The sequence below is a fragment of the Chelonoidis abingdonii genome, chromosome 1, assembly GCF_003597395.2.
Source record: "Chelonoidis abingdonii isolate Lonesome George chromosome 1, CheloAbing_2.0, whole genome shotgun sequence".
In the NCBI taxonomy this organism is placed as follows: Eukaryota; Metazoa; Chordata; order Testudines; family Testudinidae; genus Chelonoidis; species Chelonoidis abingdonii.
This window is the reverse complement of record NC_133769.1, coordinates 156567741-156580332: the sequence shown is the minus strand read 5'-3', so window position 1 is coordinate 156580332 and position 12592 is coordinate 156567741. Positions and strand designations below refer to the sequence as shown.

At 43.3% G+C, this 12592-nt stretch overlaps 1 protein-coding gene across 1 annotated transcript in view; it reads right to left on the bottom strand.

The window, feature by feature from the left end:
* Positions 1-12592, bottom strand: part of POLQ (DNA polymerase theta) — a 189800-nt gene that overhangs the window by 5063 nt on the left and 172145 nt on the right. Inside the window, exons 24-29 of the mRNA XM_032773589.2 lie at positions 9320-9438; positions 8543-8727; positions 7648-7759; positions 5919-6043; positions 3935-4088; positions 1157-1266 (exon numbers count right to left, since the gene is read on the bottom strand). Coding sequence (XP_032629480.2) covers positions 1157-1266; positions 3935-4088; positions 5919-6043; positions 7648-7759; positions 8543-8727; positions 9320-9438 — 805 coding nt within the window. The remainder of the gene's footprint in view (positions 1-1156; positions 1267-3934; positions 4089-5918; positions 6044-7647; positions 7760-8542; positions 8728-9319; positions 9439-12592) is intronic.

The following is a 12592-nucleotide window of genomic DNA, read 5'->3' as shown; positions in this document are numbered from 1 at the left end:
ATTGGCTTAGCCTGCCTGCCAAACGGTATACAAGGTACATAGCCTTTCATCATACTTGATGGGAGACAAAACGTAAGAGCTGAGTCACTAGAGGTTTTGAAGTATCCCATCCAGGAGTCAAAGATAGAGGAATATCAGCAAAGATGTCAAATATGATCTCCTTGTCTCATGCCTCATTGAGTGTCTGGAGCATTAGATGCTTGAAATCGATGCCAAGCACCTGCAGAGCACTCTCCCTCTGTCCTGAGAGAATCAGCCAGACACACTGAAGGTGTGGAAGCACAGACTGGGGACTCTTCCCTCTAGATCTGCACTGAAGTGTTCAGCGCCAGACGGGGTTATTTAATTCCAGCATATCATAATATTCGTTATTGGAAATCATCTGGGCTAACTTCACTTTGGATTTATCAGTGATCATAAATGAAGCAAGGAGCGCGTCTAGACACACACTCTCGGCACGAGACTTCTGGCACTGACGGAACAGCACAGCTAGCCACGTTCCTTTTCCAGGCAATAAAAACAGTGAGTAAGTTTGCCTGTGATAAATATTTTGTGATTGCACCTGGGACACTTTTCAAAGCTGCTCCTTTGGTGACATCCGGGAAGACAAAAAACTGAGGCAGGGAAAGAGATGACAAGCACCAACAGCACAGCGTCCTCCTTCCCACACAAACAGATTTTAAACTACAATAAATAAATAATAAATTCAGTGACCCAATGCATGAAGCCAAGTTGGCCCCATGAAGCAGAAAACCCCCAAACTCAAAGACTCCCCAAAGTAAGGAGAAAAAACTACCCATCAATACCGAGTTGCCGGTGGAGTACACACATTCAGTGTGGCTGCACAGAGGAGCTACTTTGCCATCCTGAGTCCGTAAGAAAGTTGCAGGTACTAGGTCACCAGCACGCTAAGCCAAGGCAGCACTGCTTTGGGCTAGCAGCTAAAAACTTTAGCCAGGGGACTTCCTGTCTTACTCAAAGAGCCCTGGACCCAGCACTGTTACTCCCTTTACACCCATCTGGCCTTAAGAGAAACACTGTTTTTATAGGCAAGTCTGCAGACACCTCAAGAAATAGAAGGCAGATCTCTAGAAAGGAAACTTAACCAGTTTGTTATAGAAAAGAACATGGGCTGGAAAAACAAATACACTCCTACCTGAATTACACTATCTTCTGCAACCTCATAGAGGAGCTCATCATGGAGCTGGAGGATGAAGAAACCTCCACTCTGTAGCATCCCTCTGTTTCTTCTCCTTTCCAACCTTCCTACACAGGGAAAATATATACATCGTTAACCAGCATTACACATAATCATATCTGTTTTAGCCCAAAAGACCTATATATGTTCATAATGCTACAAACAAGAATTGTATGGCAGAGCTCCAAGATAAAAAACATCCATGCACACAAGGGTACATATATAAAATATCATTATTATGCTATTATATCAATATTCATATAACTGTCTGGAAACAAAGACTGTTAATGCAAAGCTTTTCAAATACAAACATTCTACTCTTAAATTATGAAGATGTAAATTAAGGAAAAAAACCAAAGACAACCACTTCTCTCAGACCATCTGTTCTACAAGCAAATTTTAAACACAATCACGTCGGGTTTAATGAGAACTTGGTGTATAATGTTCTCTCAGGCAATGAATTAGAATTCAGCTGCCCTTCCAAAACCGTTTAAATAGCTAATTCTAAAGAGCCAGTGAGGCTTTACCCAGCCAACTCCACTGATCTGGAGTTGCAGCTACTACTACTGAAAAACATCAGCAGTCCTTGCCCTAAACACTAAACAACAGATGTGTACATGGGATATTAGCAGGCCACACCTGCCAAAAACAGAATCCCTTCTGCATGCTCCATGTTAAGAGCTAAAAAAGGGGCCCAGAAGATGGCAGGTGAGAGTGCAAATGGAGAGATTCCAGTTCAGACAAAATACTGGCTATCGATGGCTTCATTCAATCCTCAGTACAGTCTAACACCTAAAACAGAGGTAGGCAAACTTTTTGGCCTGAGGGCCACATCAGGTCTCCAAAATTGAATGGAGGGCTGGTTAGGGGAGGCTGTGCCAAACAGCCAGGAATGGCCCAGCCCCTGACCCCTATCTGACCCCTCCTATTTCCCACCCCCTGGAGCTCCCCCCTCCTCCAGGACTCCTTCCCCATCCACCACTCCCTGCTCCCCTGACCAGACCCGGACCCCCCGCCACCCCATCCAACCACCAGCTCCTTCCTGACAGGCCTCCCCTCCCCCCAGGGACTCCTGTCCCACCCAACCCCCACTCTTGCCTGAGTGCCCCCCCAGGACCCCTGGCCCCATTCAACCACCCCTGTTCCCTACCCTCTGACCGCCCCGACCCCTATCCACACCCCTGCCCCCTGACCACCATCCCGTACTCCCCTGCCCTCTATCCAAACCCTCCCTGCCCCCTTACTGCACTGCCTGGAGCACCAGTGGCTAGCAGTACTACAGACACGCTCTTGCCACCACGCAGCACAGAGACCTTGTCGGGTCAGGCCAGGCTCTGCAGCTGTGCTGCCCCAGATGCTCACAGCCCCGCCGCCCAGAGCATTGCACTGGTGGTGCAGTGAGTTGAGGCTGCAGGGGAGGGGAAACAGCGGGGGAGGGGCCAGGGGCTAGCCTCCCGGGCCAGGGGCTTAGGGGCCGGGCAAGAGGGGCCTGCAAGCCATAGTTTGCCAACCTCTGACCTAAAATGACTATTATAAAACACCCCCCCTGCCCCCAGTAGGATAGCCATGGGAAAAATTGCGCTGTTGACCACTTCACCTGCCTCTTGCCCACTAGTTCGCTTCTTCTGGGACAACTTCTAACATTTCAAACCTCTGAGAAACTTCAACCATCACCATTAAAAAAAGAAAAAAATCTTCTACAAATGTTTCTCTTCTTTCCCTCCTAAAGTTACACTTTCCAGAAGGGCAAGATGGATAACGTTCAGTCCTGCACCAGTGACAAATTTATAATCCACGAGCCATCAGGATGCTTCTTATTACTGGAAGACTGGAAATTCCCTCCATGCAGACATATACTTTTGAACGGTATGTCATTTATTTATAGCCCTGGCACATCACAAGTTGTCAAACCTTCTAATCTTGGCATTTTGTGGCAAAGAAAAGCTACTTGACTTATTGACTTGACTCTTAAGATTAGTTATTAATTTGCTCTCTCTCTCCAAGGCTTGTAAATTGGACTGTCAGTATTAGGACAATTTTACTACATAGGTGGAGGGCTATGAAATACAGAGCCAATTAAAATTGTTATGACCCTTAATGTAACATGTCTAAAATATACGGGTAAATATACATGTTTTGTGCCATAAAGGTTTTAATGGCACTCATATGGGAATGAGCCGCATAATTCAATTGAAACTGCTAATTCATAAGTAGTGTGGCCAGCTCAAATTGATGTTGACAAAAGCTTTGTACCATATCTTTATACCTTAAATAAAAACAAATTCCAGACTTAAATCTAATGGAAACTATATTCTTTGGCCAACCTGTTGTTACAATTGGTGTTTTCTCACTGCTTTTGAAGACGAAGCATTTGCACTCCCCTCTCCACTCCTTCTTTTTAAACAAATCAGTAGTAACATCATGGAATTTAGCACAATTGAACTCCTGTTTTCCTAGTTCAGTTATCCACATTTCTGATATGCCCCCTGAACCATTCAGGTAATTAGGGTTTTCAGATCAGAGTATTTTGTTCTCATTCACAAGTTGAGCAAACATTCCACCTTAGGACTTGCCCGCCCATCCAATGCAACAAAACAGACAAGTCTGGTACAAGAAAATAAACATTTATTCCCCACCACTTGCCCAAATCCCCCAGCTATAGCAGGCTTTTATTTTAAGCTACTTTTATCAGCTTTGGACTTTTGACATCAAATATAAAGAAGAATGAAGGCGTACCTGCCCTGTTGCTCTGAAATGAGCTCTCCAGATGTCCATGGGATTTCACTGCTGAGGGGAACGCATCAAGCCGCCTCTGAATGTTCACAGTGGCTGTTTTGACAATGTCAGCAGCAGAACCCTGAACTGCTGTGTTCACAGCCTGGCGCTCTGCCTGAGGATTACAAAGATATCAGCTCCGAAAACTCACCGCATGGTATAAACCCCATATGTTACACACTTTGTAACAAATCTATGGTGACATACAAATAGACACACAGCTTCATGAAACTGGCATGAGGAAGAGAAGTTAGAGTTTCTTACACAAACCACAGGCCTCTAGTCACTAGAGAAGAATTTTCAAATACTTGAAATTGTTAGTACTAAGGTTGATAAGCCTTTATCAGCCACCAGCCATTACAGGGAGACCACCACACTTGTGGAGATCTGATTTTGTCCAGCAGAGGACAATCACACAACTAGTTGGATGCATTATGGGGTGCTTGTGCCTTCTTGCAAAGTATCAAGTATAGGATACCACAAGAAGCAAGATGCTTGACTTCACAGATCAGAGCTCTGATCTATTGTGGCAAATTCTGCCAGTCAGAACATTACAACCTGTTCAAAAACCAAAACAAGCTACATTACTATGGTTACAGGGCAGGTTTTTCACATAAAAGAAAGCTCTCTCTACTAATGCCCTCCTCAAACAAGAAAATTCTCTTCACAGGTGGTTCTTTCCTCCCCTCCTAATTGAAATTACTAAAGGAAAATTTAAAGGAAGCTGAAATTAAAATAAAATATCTTATAAAAGGGTCTTAAATATAATTTTTTAAAAGTAAAAACTGAACAGAAGTTGTCTCTCTTCACAGTCTAATCAAATAGCACCTATAAGATTTAGCAACTTTTAAATTAACCCATAGTCTTTTTTTCGTAAAATAAATAAATAAATAAAAATTAAAAAGCCCAAATTCTTGTACCAATTTTGAAAGTCTGCTGTTTCTCCATGCATTTATTTGGTATCTGGATTTCCACTGAGTCCTAATTATAACATTGAGTCTCCTACTGAGAAGTATAACACTGTGTCAGGAAAATGGCTGTTCCCCCACCGAGTCAACTCACTATTAGGGAAATAGCAAAACAGTGACAGATATTTCTAAGAGTCCCCTTGCAAAATATTTTCTACACATAGTCTAGTCACTGTGGTTTTCCTTTAAAGGGCCCTTTTTTTAACTAGCAAAAGTGTAGAATTTGAAATATCTTTTGATGAAATCCAGACAATATGCAATTCATGAGGACTGTTGGGTGGGACTTGTTTATCCCAAAGGGTTAAACATTGCTCTACTTTTTTAAATTGTGCCCATTTAAATCAATAACTCACTGCAACTCCTAGGTGAGGAGTCATGAAGCGAGGCTACAACGATGATGATTTCTGCATACCAAGCTGCAGCAGATTTACTTCAGAGTATGAGCAAAAAGCTCTAAAAAGGTAATTAAGAAAATATTGAACTAATGGAATGGAGTAACATGCATGCCCTGAATGAACATGGGAAAGCCACACTGATGGTGTGATGAAAGATGACATTTTTAAAGTGTTCAAAACTATTTGATTGATAAATCTTTTTAGATGACATGTTCTTTGGGAGCAGAGATGGTGCATTCCTCCATATTTGGAAAGCACCAAGCACTGTATAGGCACTATTATAAATAACTGCATTATTAATTATTATTATTATTATATAATCTACTATTATAAATAATAATAATCTTGGAGAAGGGTCTCCCCTGGACTTCAACCTCGGGCCAAATGTTGCCAGCTGAACCCCCAAGGAACAGTAGTATACCTATGTAAATGCCCATTTGTTTTTGTCATGTTACAGAGAAGCAGCAAGTCCATAACCAACTAACCATCCTTCACACTGATGACTACTTCAGAGTGAAGAAATAACTGCGGTCTAGTACAGCTGGAATTTCTACTGTTCAGAAAGAACGTTTCTCAACATACATGAGCTTTGCTGTAAGGGTTTGGATCTTTGATAGCTGGCAGGTATCTGCGCCTCCCGAGGATGGTCTGCACAAAACCATCCCTGCTGCATTTCTTCACTGTCTCCCTCAGGAATTTTTGAATCCCTGGGAAAAGGAAACAAAAAAAAAGAATGTCCCATCATTCCACACAGCCAGCCAGAGTTCCATCACCCCCTCACTATATTGTGTTCTTTATGCTAGAACATCTGTTATTTCATGTTTACTCCATACTCTGTTTTTGCGCTAAGGCACTGACACTAGCTTTGGAATCCCAAATATCACATCACTAATATGTGGAGAAGAGGAAGTCCTTACATTTCTCATTCCCCCTGCGAGACAGGGAAAGCAAATGAGGGATCTTTCTTTCAGGTGTATATTCAGCTCTCTTGGGTTAGTTTATTACGACTGGGAGGAGAATGAGGTTGTAGCTAGCTATGCACAACTATATTCCAAGTGGTAGGATGTCAATGTTATATCACTTCTATTTATTCTTTATTCTGGGAAATCAGGACTCACGGTGGCACTGAAGGGATATATATGAGGAGGGGAATAAATTGAAAGAAAGAGAATCAGAACCCTTGATGCCCCGTACAGTGTGACGTCAGATCTTCAGAACAAAAAGAACTCATTCAACGGCAAGGAAAGGAGAGAATGTGTCTTGGGCAGTAAAAAGAAACTCCAAGTAAGGGTGTGCTGTCCGTTAGGGATGAGAGTTGTACTGAAGTGGTCAAAGATTTACATTTTTAAAACCCCTTCAGTTTTAGGATTTCAGAAAGATTCTTTTAAGGGCTTGAAAAAAATTGAAAAATGTTAAAAATAACGTGATATACTAAACGAGAAAAGTTTGCAAAATAGAGATAGCATTACTTGATATATGTGTAATTTAGTATGTTGAATCAGTATTACATGTAAGTGTTCTGTATTATGAAATGTTATGAGATACTGTTTCCTTTGTATATTATAGTCGGGGTCATATTCTGATGGACTTCAGTCAAGATGGGAGACAACTCAAAAGTTATCAGCAATAACCTTAAAACAGACCCAGTGAGGGAGCACTGACTCTTCACTTCATTATTTTCCAGCTCAGCTCCAAGCTCTCCTATTAAAGCTTGCTGTGACTCATCCCACTTGACCTCTGCTCATTTTCTGAATGCTACTCCCCTGTTCAGATAGTTCTTTCAAGGAAACCTGAGATGCTCCTTAAAAGTATGATATCTTCACAAAGTGTGTGGGAGCTACTCTGAGCAGCCAGATAAAAATGGCAAGGCTAGAAGCAAAGCTGTTTAAGATGTGATGAAATCTGAAGGCAATGTGGAAAAGATCATTCAACATGGAAGATGACTAGTTGTGTTTACAAATGACAAATCGAGTCCTTAGGTCCAGAAGTATTACATATCCTTAAAGCTGCATGTTCTAATAAGAAACTTATTCTAAGTTGGGAGCTTTAAAAATCAACCTTCCAGGGTGGACTTATTGATGATCAAAACAACAAAATAATTAAAGTAATGCGGCATTTAATTTACAGGACATAGTTTAAGAAAGCAGGGGCACAGAGTATATGTGCAAGCAGACACTGCATTACTTTGTGTACGCATACAAGCTTGAGAAGCTTTTCCTTTAGGCATAGAAGGAGTTACGAGTTGAACCAATCTCAGGAGTGGGAGGGAATTTGGGGGGAAGAGAATCAGGACCACAAATGTGTACTTTACCTGGGTATCTGGATTTGAAGGATTCGATGTACCAGGCAGCATCATTTTCCTCAATACCCATCTGTTCTCCTAAAGATTTAGCTCCCATTCCATAGATGATTCCATAGCAAATCTGTCAGAGAAAAGACAGCAGAATCACAAGTACATGGTTAGCGATTCAGAGAGCAGAATTAACACAAAAGTTAAACTGTGGAAAAAAGTAAATCCTAATATGATTTTAGGATTTCAGTCTGGATCCTGTTGCTTTAGGGATATCGTAACTCTGCAATCATGGAGAAAGCCATTTATCACACACTTCAAGGACACCATTTTGAACTTGAATCTTCTGAGGAACATAAGATTTACTGTGGCAGATCACACCACTAGTCCATCCAGTCCGGTATCCTACTTTTAGAAGAGGCAAGTAACTGATGCACCATAAAAATTCAACTTCCCTTCACCTATTTTCCAAGTAATCCACTTAAGAGTAATGAGGGTGGGAAAAAAAGACTAGAAAATCTTCAGAATTTGCAGCTATTAGCTTAAGCTCTGATGTGTTCATGCCAACAGTATACAATACTAGTCTCAAATCCCAATGTATTTTGATGACTGCAGAAAATTATGAACCCCATTTCCCTCTTCCCATCTTACTGGAGATGATTGTTCTATCAAAGAAAACTAAAACCTCCTGACAGGGTGCTTAGAAATATTCTGGATAGAAGCCACATGGCAACTATTTTATCTCCTGGAGGGGGTGGAGAATTACGTTCCCCCATTTTATAATCTAATACCCAAAGGAAACAGGTTTTTTAAGAGACAGAGAGCTCCTTTACTTCAATAATAACCTTTGATCAAGTCCTTTCTACTCATTAAGTTGCTATGTCTGATGGAGTTTAGAAATTTTACCAAAGACTACCTGCTTGGCTTGTTGCCTTATCTCATCTCCAACAGCATCAGCATCAATCATCTTCCACTCAGCTGCAATGCTCTTGAAGACATCAGCTCCACTGTTCAAGACCTCAATGAGCCGGCGGTCCCATGATAAGTGAGCAAGGATCCTCAGCTCGAGTTGGGAGTAATCAGCAGCCAAGATTAAACCTCCTGCAGCCAACAGACCGAATGAATCGAAACAATAACCTTTCATAAATTAACACTCAGATATCATGTCCAAGTCCATCACCTAAGAAATTACAAACCAGATCCTCATCTACCTTGCACTCGGGTCATCATTTTACACAGAAGCAAAGAAAATGCAACACACTGCCAAATGAGATTTCTCCACTCACTCACACTGGCAGCTTTAGATAAGTGTAAATACAGAGCTGTCCAGGGAAAAAGGCAGTGGAGACTCATACGAAACAGACTACTGCATATAGAGCTACACCTACTGCCCCAGTTCTGAACAGCTTTTCACCAATATGACTGATGCTCTAGTAGCTTCTCTTTCTCATGCCTCTGCCTTCCATTGCAGATACTTTTAGCTGATTTGAGGCTGGGTGAGAACTCATTTCTGCTATCCTGTCCCAACCTTTTCAGGGCTTGCCTCTGCTGCTGCTCAGAGTTTTGCCACTCAGTCTGCCCAAAAAGATGTACATATCAGCATTTCCTCCCTTCACTACTAGAGCTAGATTTTCATTAGCTATGTGCTTAACTCAATGAAAAGATACAAGACAGTGCAATACCAAATCATTACCTGGAAAAGGAACGAAAGCATGCCTCATGCTAACAGAAAATGGCATCCCTCTTTCTTTGGTTCCTTCATCAGACAGAACCTTGAGGCCACAAGGCAAGGTACTGCACCGCTTTCTACCTCTGTGGAGACAAAACATTGTTTACTCAACTGATTTTTACAGTGCCTATTGCTGCATCAACTGTGGTTAAAAAGACTAACCATCTGCAAAAAACAAACAGTCATAATAACTTTGTATTGTTCCTTGGAGGTCTGACTCTGGCAGACCATCTGTGACACTGGCAGATCAGGTTCCAGCTCATGCCATAGCCACTGGGCCTCACTAAACACTGACAAATGCATAGCTGGAAACAAGTGCACAGCTGGATTGTCTGTGTGTTAGTATTGTTACAATAGATATTAGAGTTATAAGGATGTGTTTAGACATTATGGAATGCTTGTAGGATGCTGTTTGTATTAATTCTACTTGTAATATCTGTATCCCATGGTAGAAACTCATGTTTAAATGTTTGCTAAAACTGTAAACCTCCAGAGTTGGGCAAAGCATTACCAAGTGTAAAACAGTAGTTTACCATAAGAGGTGTTATCCCCTCTCCAACAAAGGAAGGTCTACAGCAGAGGTGGGCAAACTACAGTCCATGGGCCACATCCAGCCTGCAGGACCCTCTTGCCCGGTCCCTGAACTTCTGGCCCGGAAGGCTAGCAACTAGTCCCTCCCCTGCTGTTCCCCCTCCCCCACAGCCTCAGCTTGCTCCACTGACGACACAATGCTCTGGGCAGTGGGGCTGTGAGCTTCTAGGGCAGCGCAGCTGCAGAGCCAGGGCCTGACCCAGTGCTATGAGCTGCTGAGTGGCACAGCTGCCTGTCCCGGTGCTCTGGGTCGCACAGCTGTAGCACCACCAGCTACCAGTGCTTCAGGCAATGTGGTAAGGGGGTGGGGGGGGTTGGATAGAGGGCAGGGGAGTTCAGAGTGGTGGTCAGGGACGGGATGTGGATGGGATCGGGACGGCCAGAGGGTGGGGAACTGGGGGTTGAATGGGGCAGGAGTCCCCAGAGGCCAGTCAGGAAGGAGGTGGGGATTGGATGAGGTAGTGGGGGGCAGCCAAGGACAGGGAGAAGGGGTGGTTGGATGGGGCAGGGGCTCCCAGGGAGCAGTCAGGAATGAGAGGAGAGGTTGGATGGGGTGGCAGGGGGCAGTCAGGGGTGGGGGTTCCAGAGGCAATCAAGGAGAAGGGGTGGTTGGATGAGGCAGGGGAGCTGGTGAGTCCCAGACCTGCATGCAGGGTTTTCCCTGAGAACTGGCTTCTGGGGACCTGAAAGCAAGATCCCTAAAGCTTGGCCCTTTCCCTCTCCAAGGTGCCTCCCAGTTTGTAGAGCTTTGTTAGAGAAACTTCCCCCAGCCAGGTTGAGTTAGCTCTCCAGGTGAGATCAGCCACCATATGGCCAGTTCTACTCTGGCTGTTAGTCCAAGGGTACTGCCTGCTGTGAGTGTATCTGAGTCCAGGGGTGGAAGACTGAAGTTTGAATTTTAGTATAGTTTTGTAATCTGCACTTTGAGCCCTGTACCCCTTTGCTGAGAGGAAATCCTGGAAGCAGCTCGACTCCTGCATGAAGAGGACGCCTGCCAGCAGTGATCATCAGCCCCTCTGCAGTGACTGAGGAGTCCAGAGCCATCTCTGAACCCGAAGATTGGTCATGGAGTTGTGAGTCACCATCTTTCAGTTAGCTAGTCAGAGAAATTGTTTGGGAGACCCCTTAACTCCCTGAACAGTGTCCTCAAGCCAAAGGGCAAGGGTTTGGCGATTTTATTACCTGCTGCCCTATTAACTCTGCAGAGGGACTTACCACCTTATCCCACGTGAGAGTCTCTTGGGCTGTACAGAACCCAGTCAGTCAAACTACTAACTGCTGCACAGAAGGCATCATTGTCATGGGTCATCAAGGTCCCCTACAAAGTTCGCGTACCAACAGGTCACTAATTTTACGTTTGTGATATCAGGCCACATGACTGGGGAAATCCATGGATATTACCAGCCTGGGCACCGGTGACCCTGAGAATAGTGTTCTACCCTGTTTTATTTATTTCCTGTTTAATATAATTACTGTGTTAAATATATTGTACGTCTTTTTGTTATTTCTTGGAAATCTAGCAAGTGATTAGAATTTTCTTCCCAAGTTGCCCTGCTGACCCTGCCAGGAAGGAGCAAGGGGTGTGGAGGCACCACCAAATAAATTCATACTGGAAGAAAAGGAAGTTACACCTCATTTAGTGGGTGGTGGGACCCAGAAGAACCCAGGCTTGTCCATCAAAACGTGTAAGGAGACTGGTGCTAAAGGGGGCAACTAGGTGGAAAGGGGGTGCTACAGAAGTAATCATTGAAATGAACTATGTGAATCAACTGAAGAGAAAAATATTCTCTCTGCATCTGCAAAAGAGGCTACTGCTATCAAAAGCTGGTTTTAGCACTTCCACAGACTCTGGTGCCACCTGCTTACCCAGTGACTTCTATCAGTTCAATGGTTTGGCTTTCTTTCAAACTTGGCAGCAAATATGTATTGCCTAATTGTTTTTACATTAATTTAAACCATTTTAATAGTAAGTTTAGGCCTTAGCATAGGTGTCATAATTTCAAATTTGATTTTAAATAGATTTATTTTAAAAAAAATAAACCTACATTTAATGTAAAATGAAATGAAAAATGATTTAAATAAAGATTTTATTTTAAAAAATTTATTATCCACCCTGATGCCCAAGCTCATATGAGTCTGCGGGGTGATAAATGGTTGGTACACAGAGGGGACTGCACCTGGGTCCTGGTCAAGAAGTGAGAAAGTTGCAAAATTCCACTCTGAAGCAGGTAAGGATTAAAGGCCCAAGACGTGAGGTTAATGCATTCAAAGAAAACAAAAAGCTAGCTCTGTAACCGTGACAACCGTCTTCAAATTTGAACCTTCTCCCAGCCACCACCCTCAGGCTCAGAACACACATTTCTGCCAACCTAACTCCCTGTAGGCTCACCCCTACCCATCACAACACACTCAGAAATGTGCACACACACACACTTGTACACAGTGTTGTAGCCATGTTGGCCCCAAGATATTAGAGAGACAAGGTGGGTGAGTATCAGAGGGGTAGCCGTGTTAGTCTGGATCTGTAAAAGCAGCAAAGAATCCTGTGGCACCTTACAGACTAACAGACGTTTTGGAGCATGAGCTTTCGTGGGTGAATACCCACTTCGTCAGATGCATGTAGTGGAAATTTCCAGGGCAGGTATA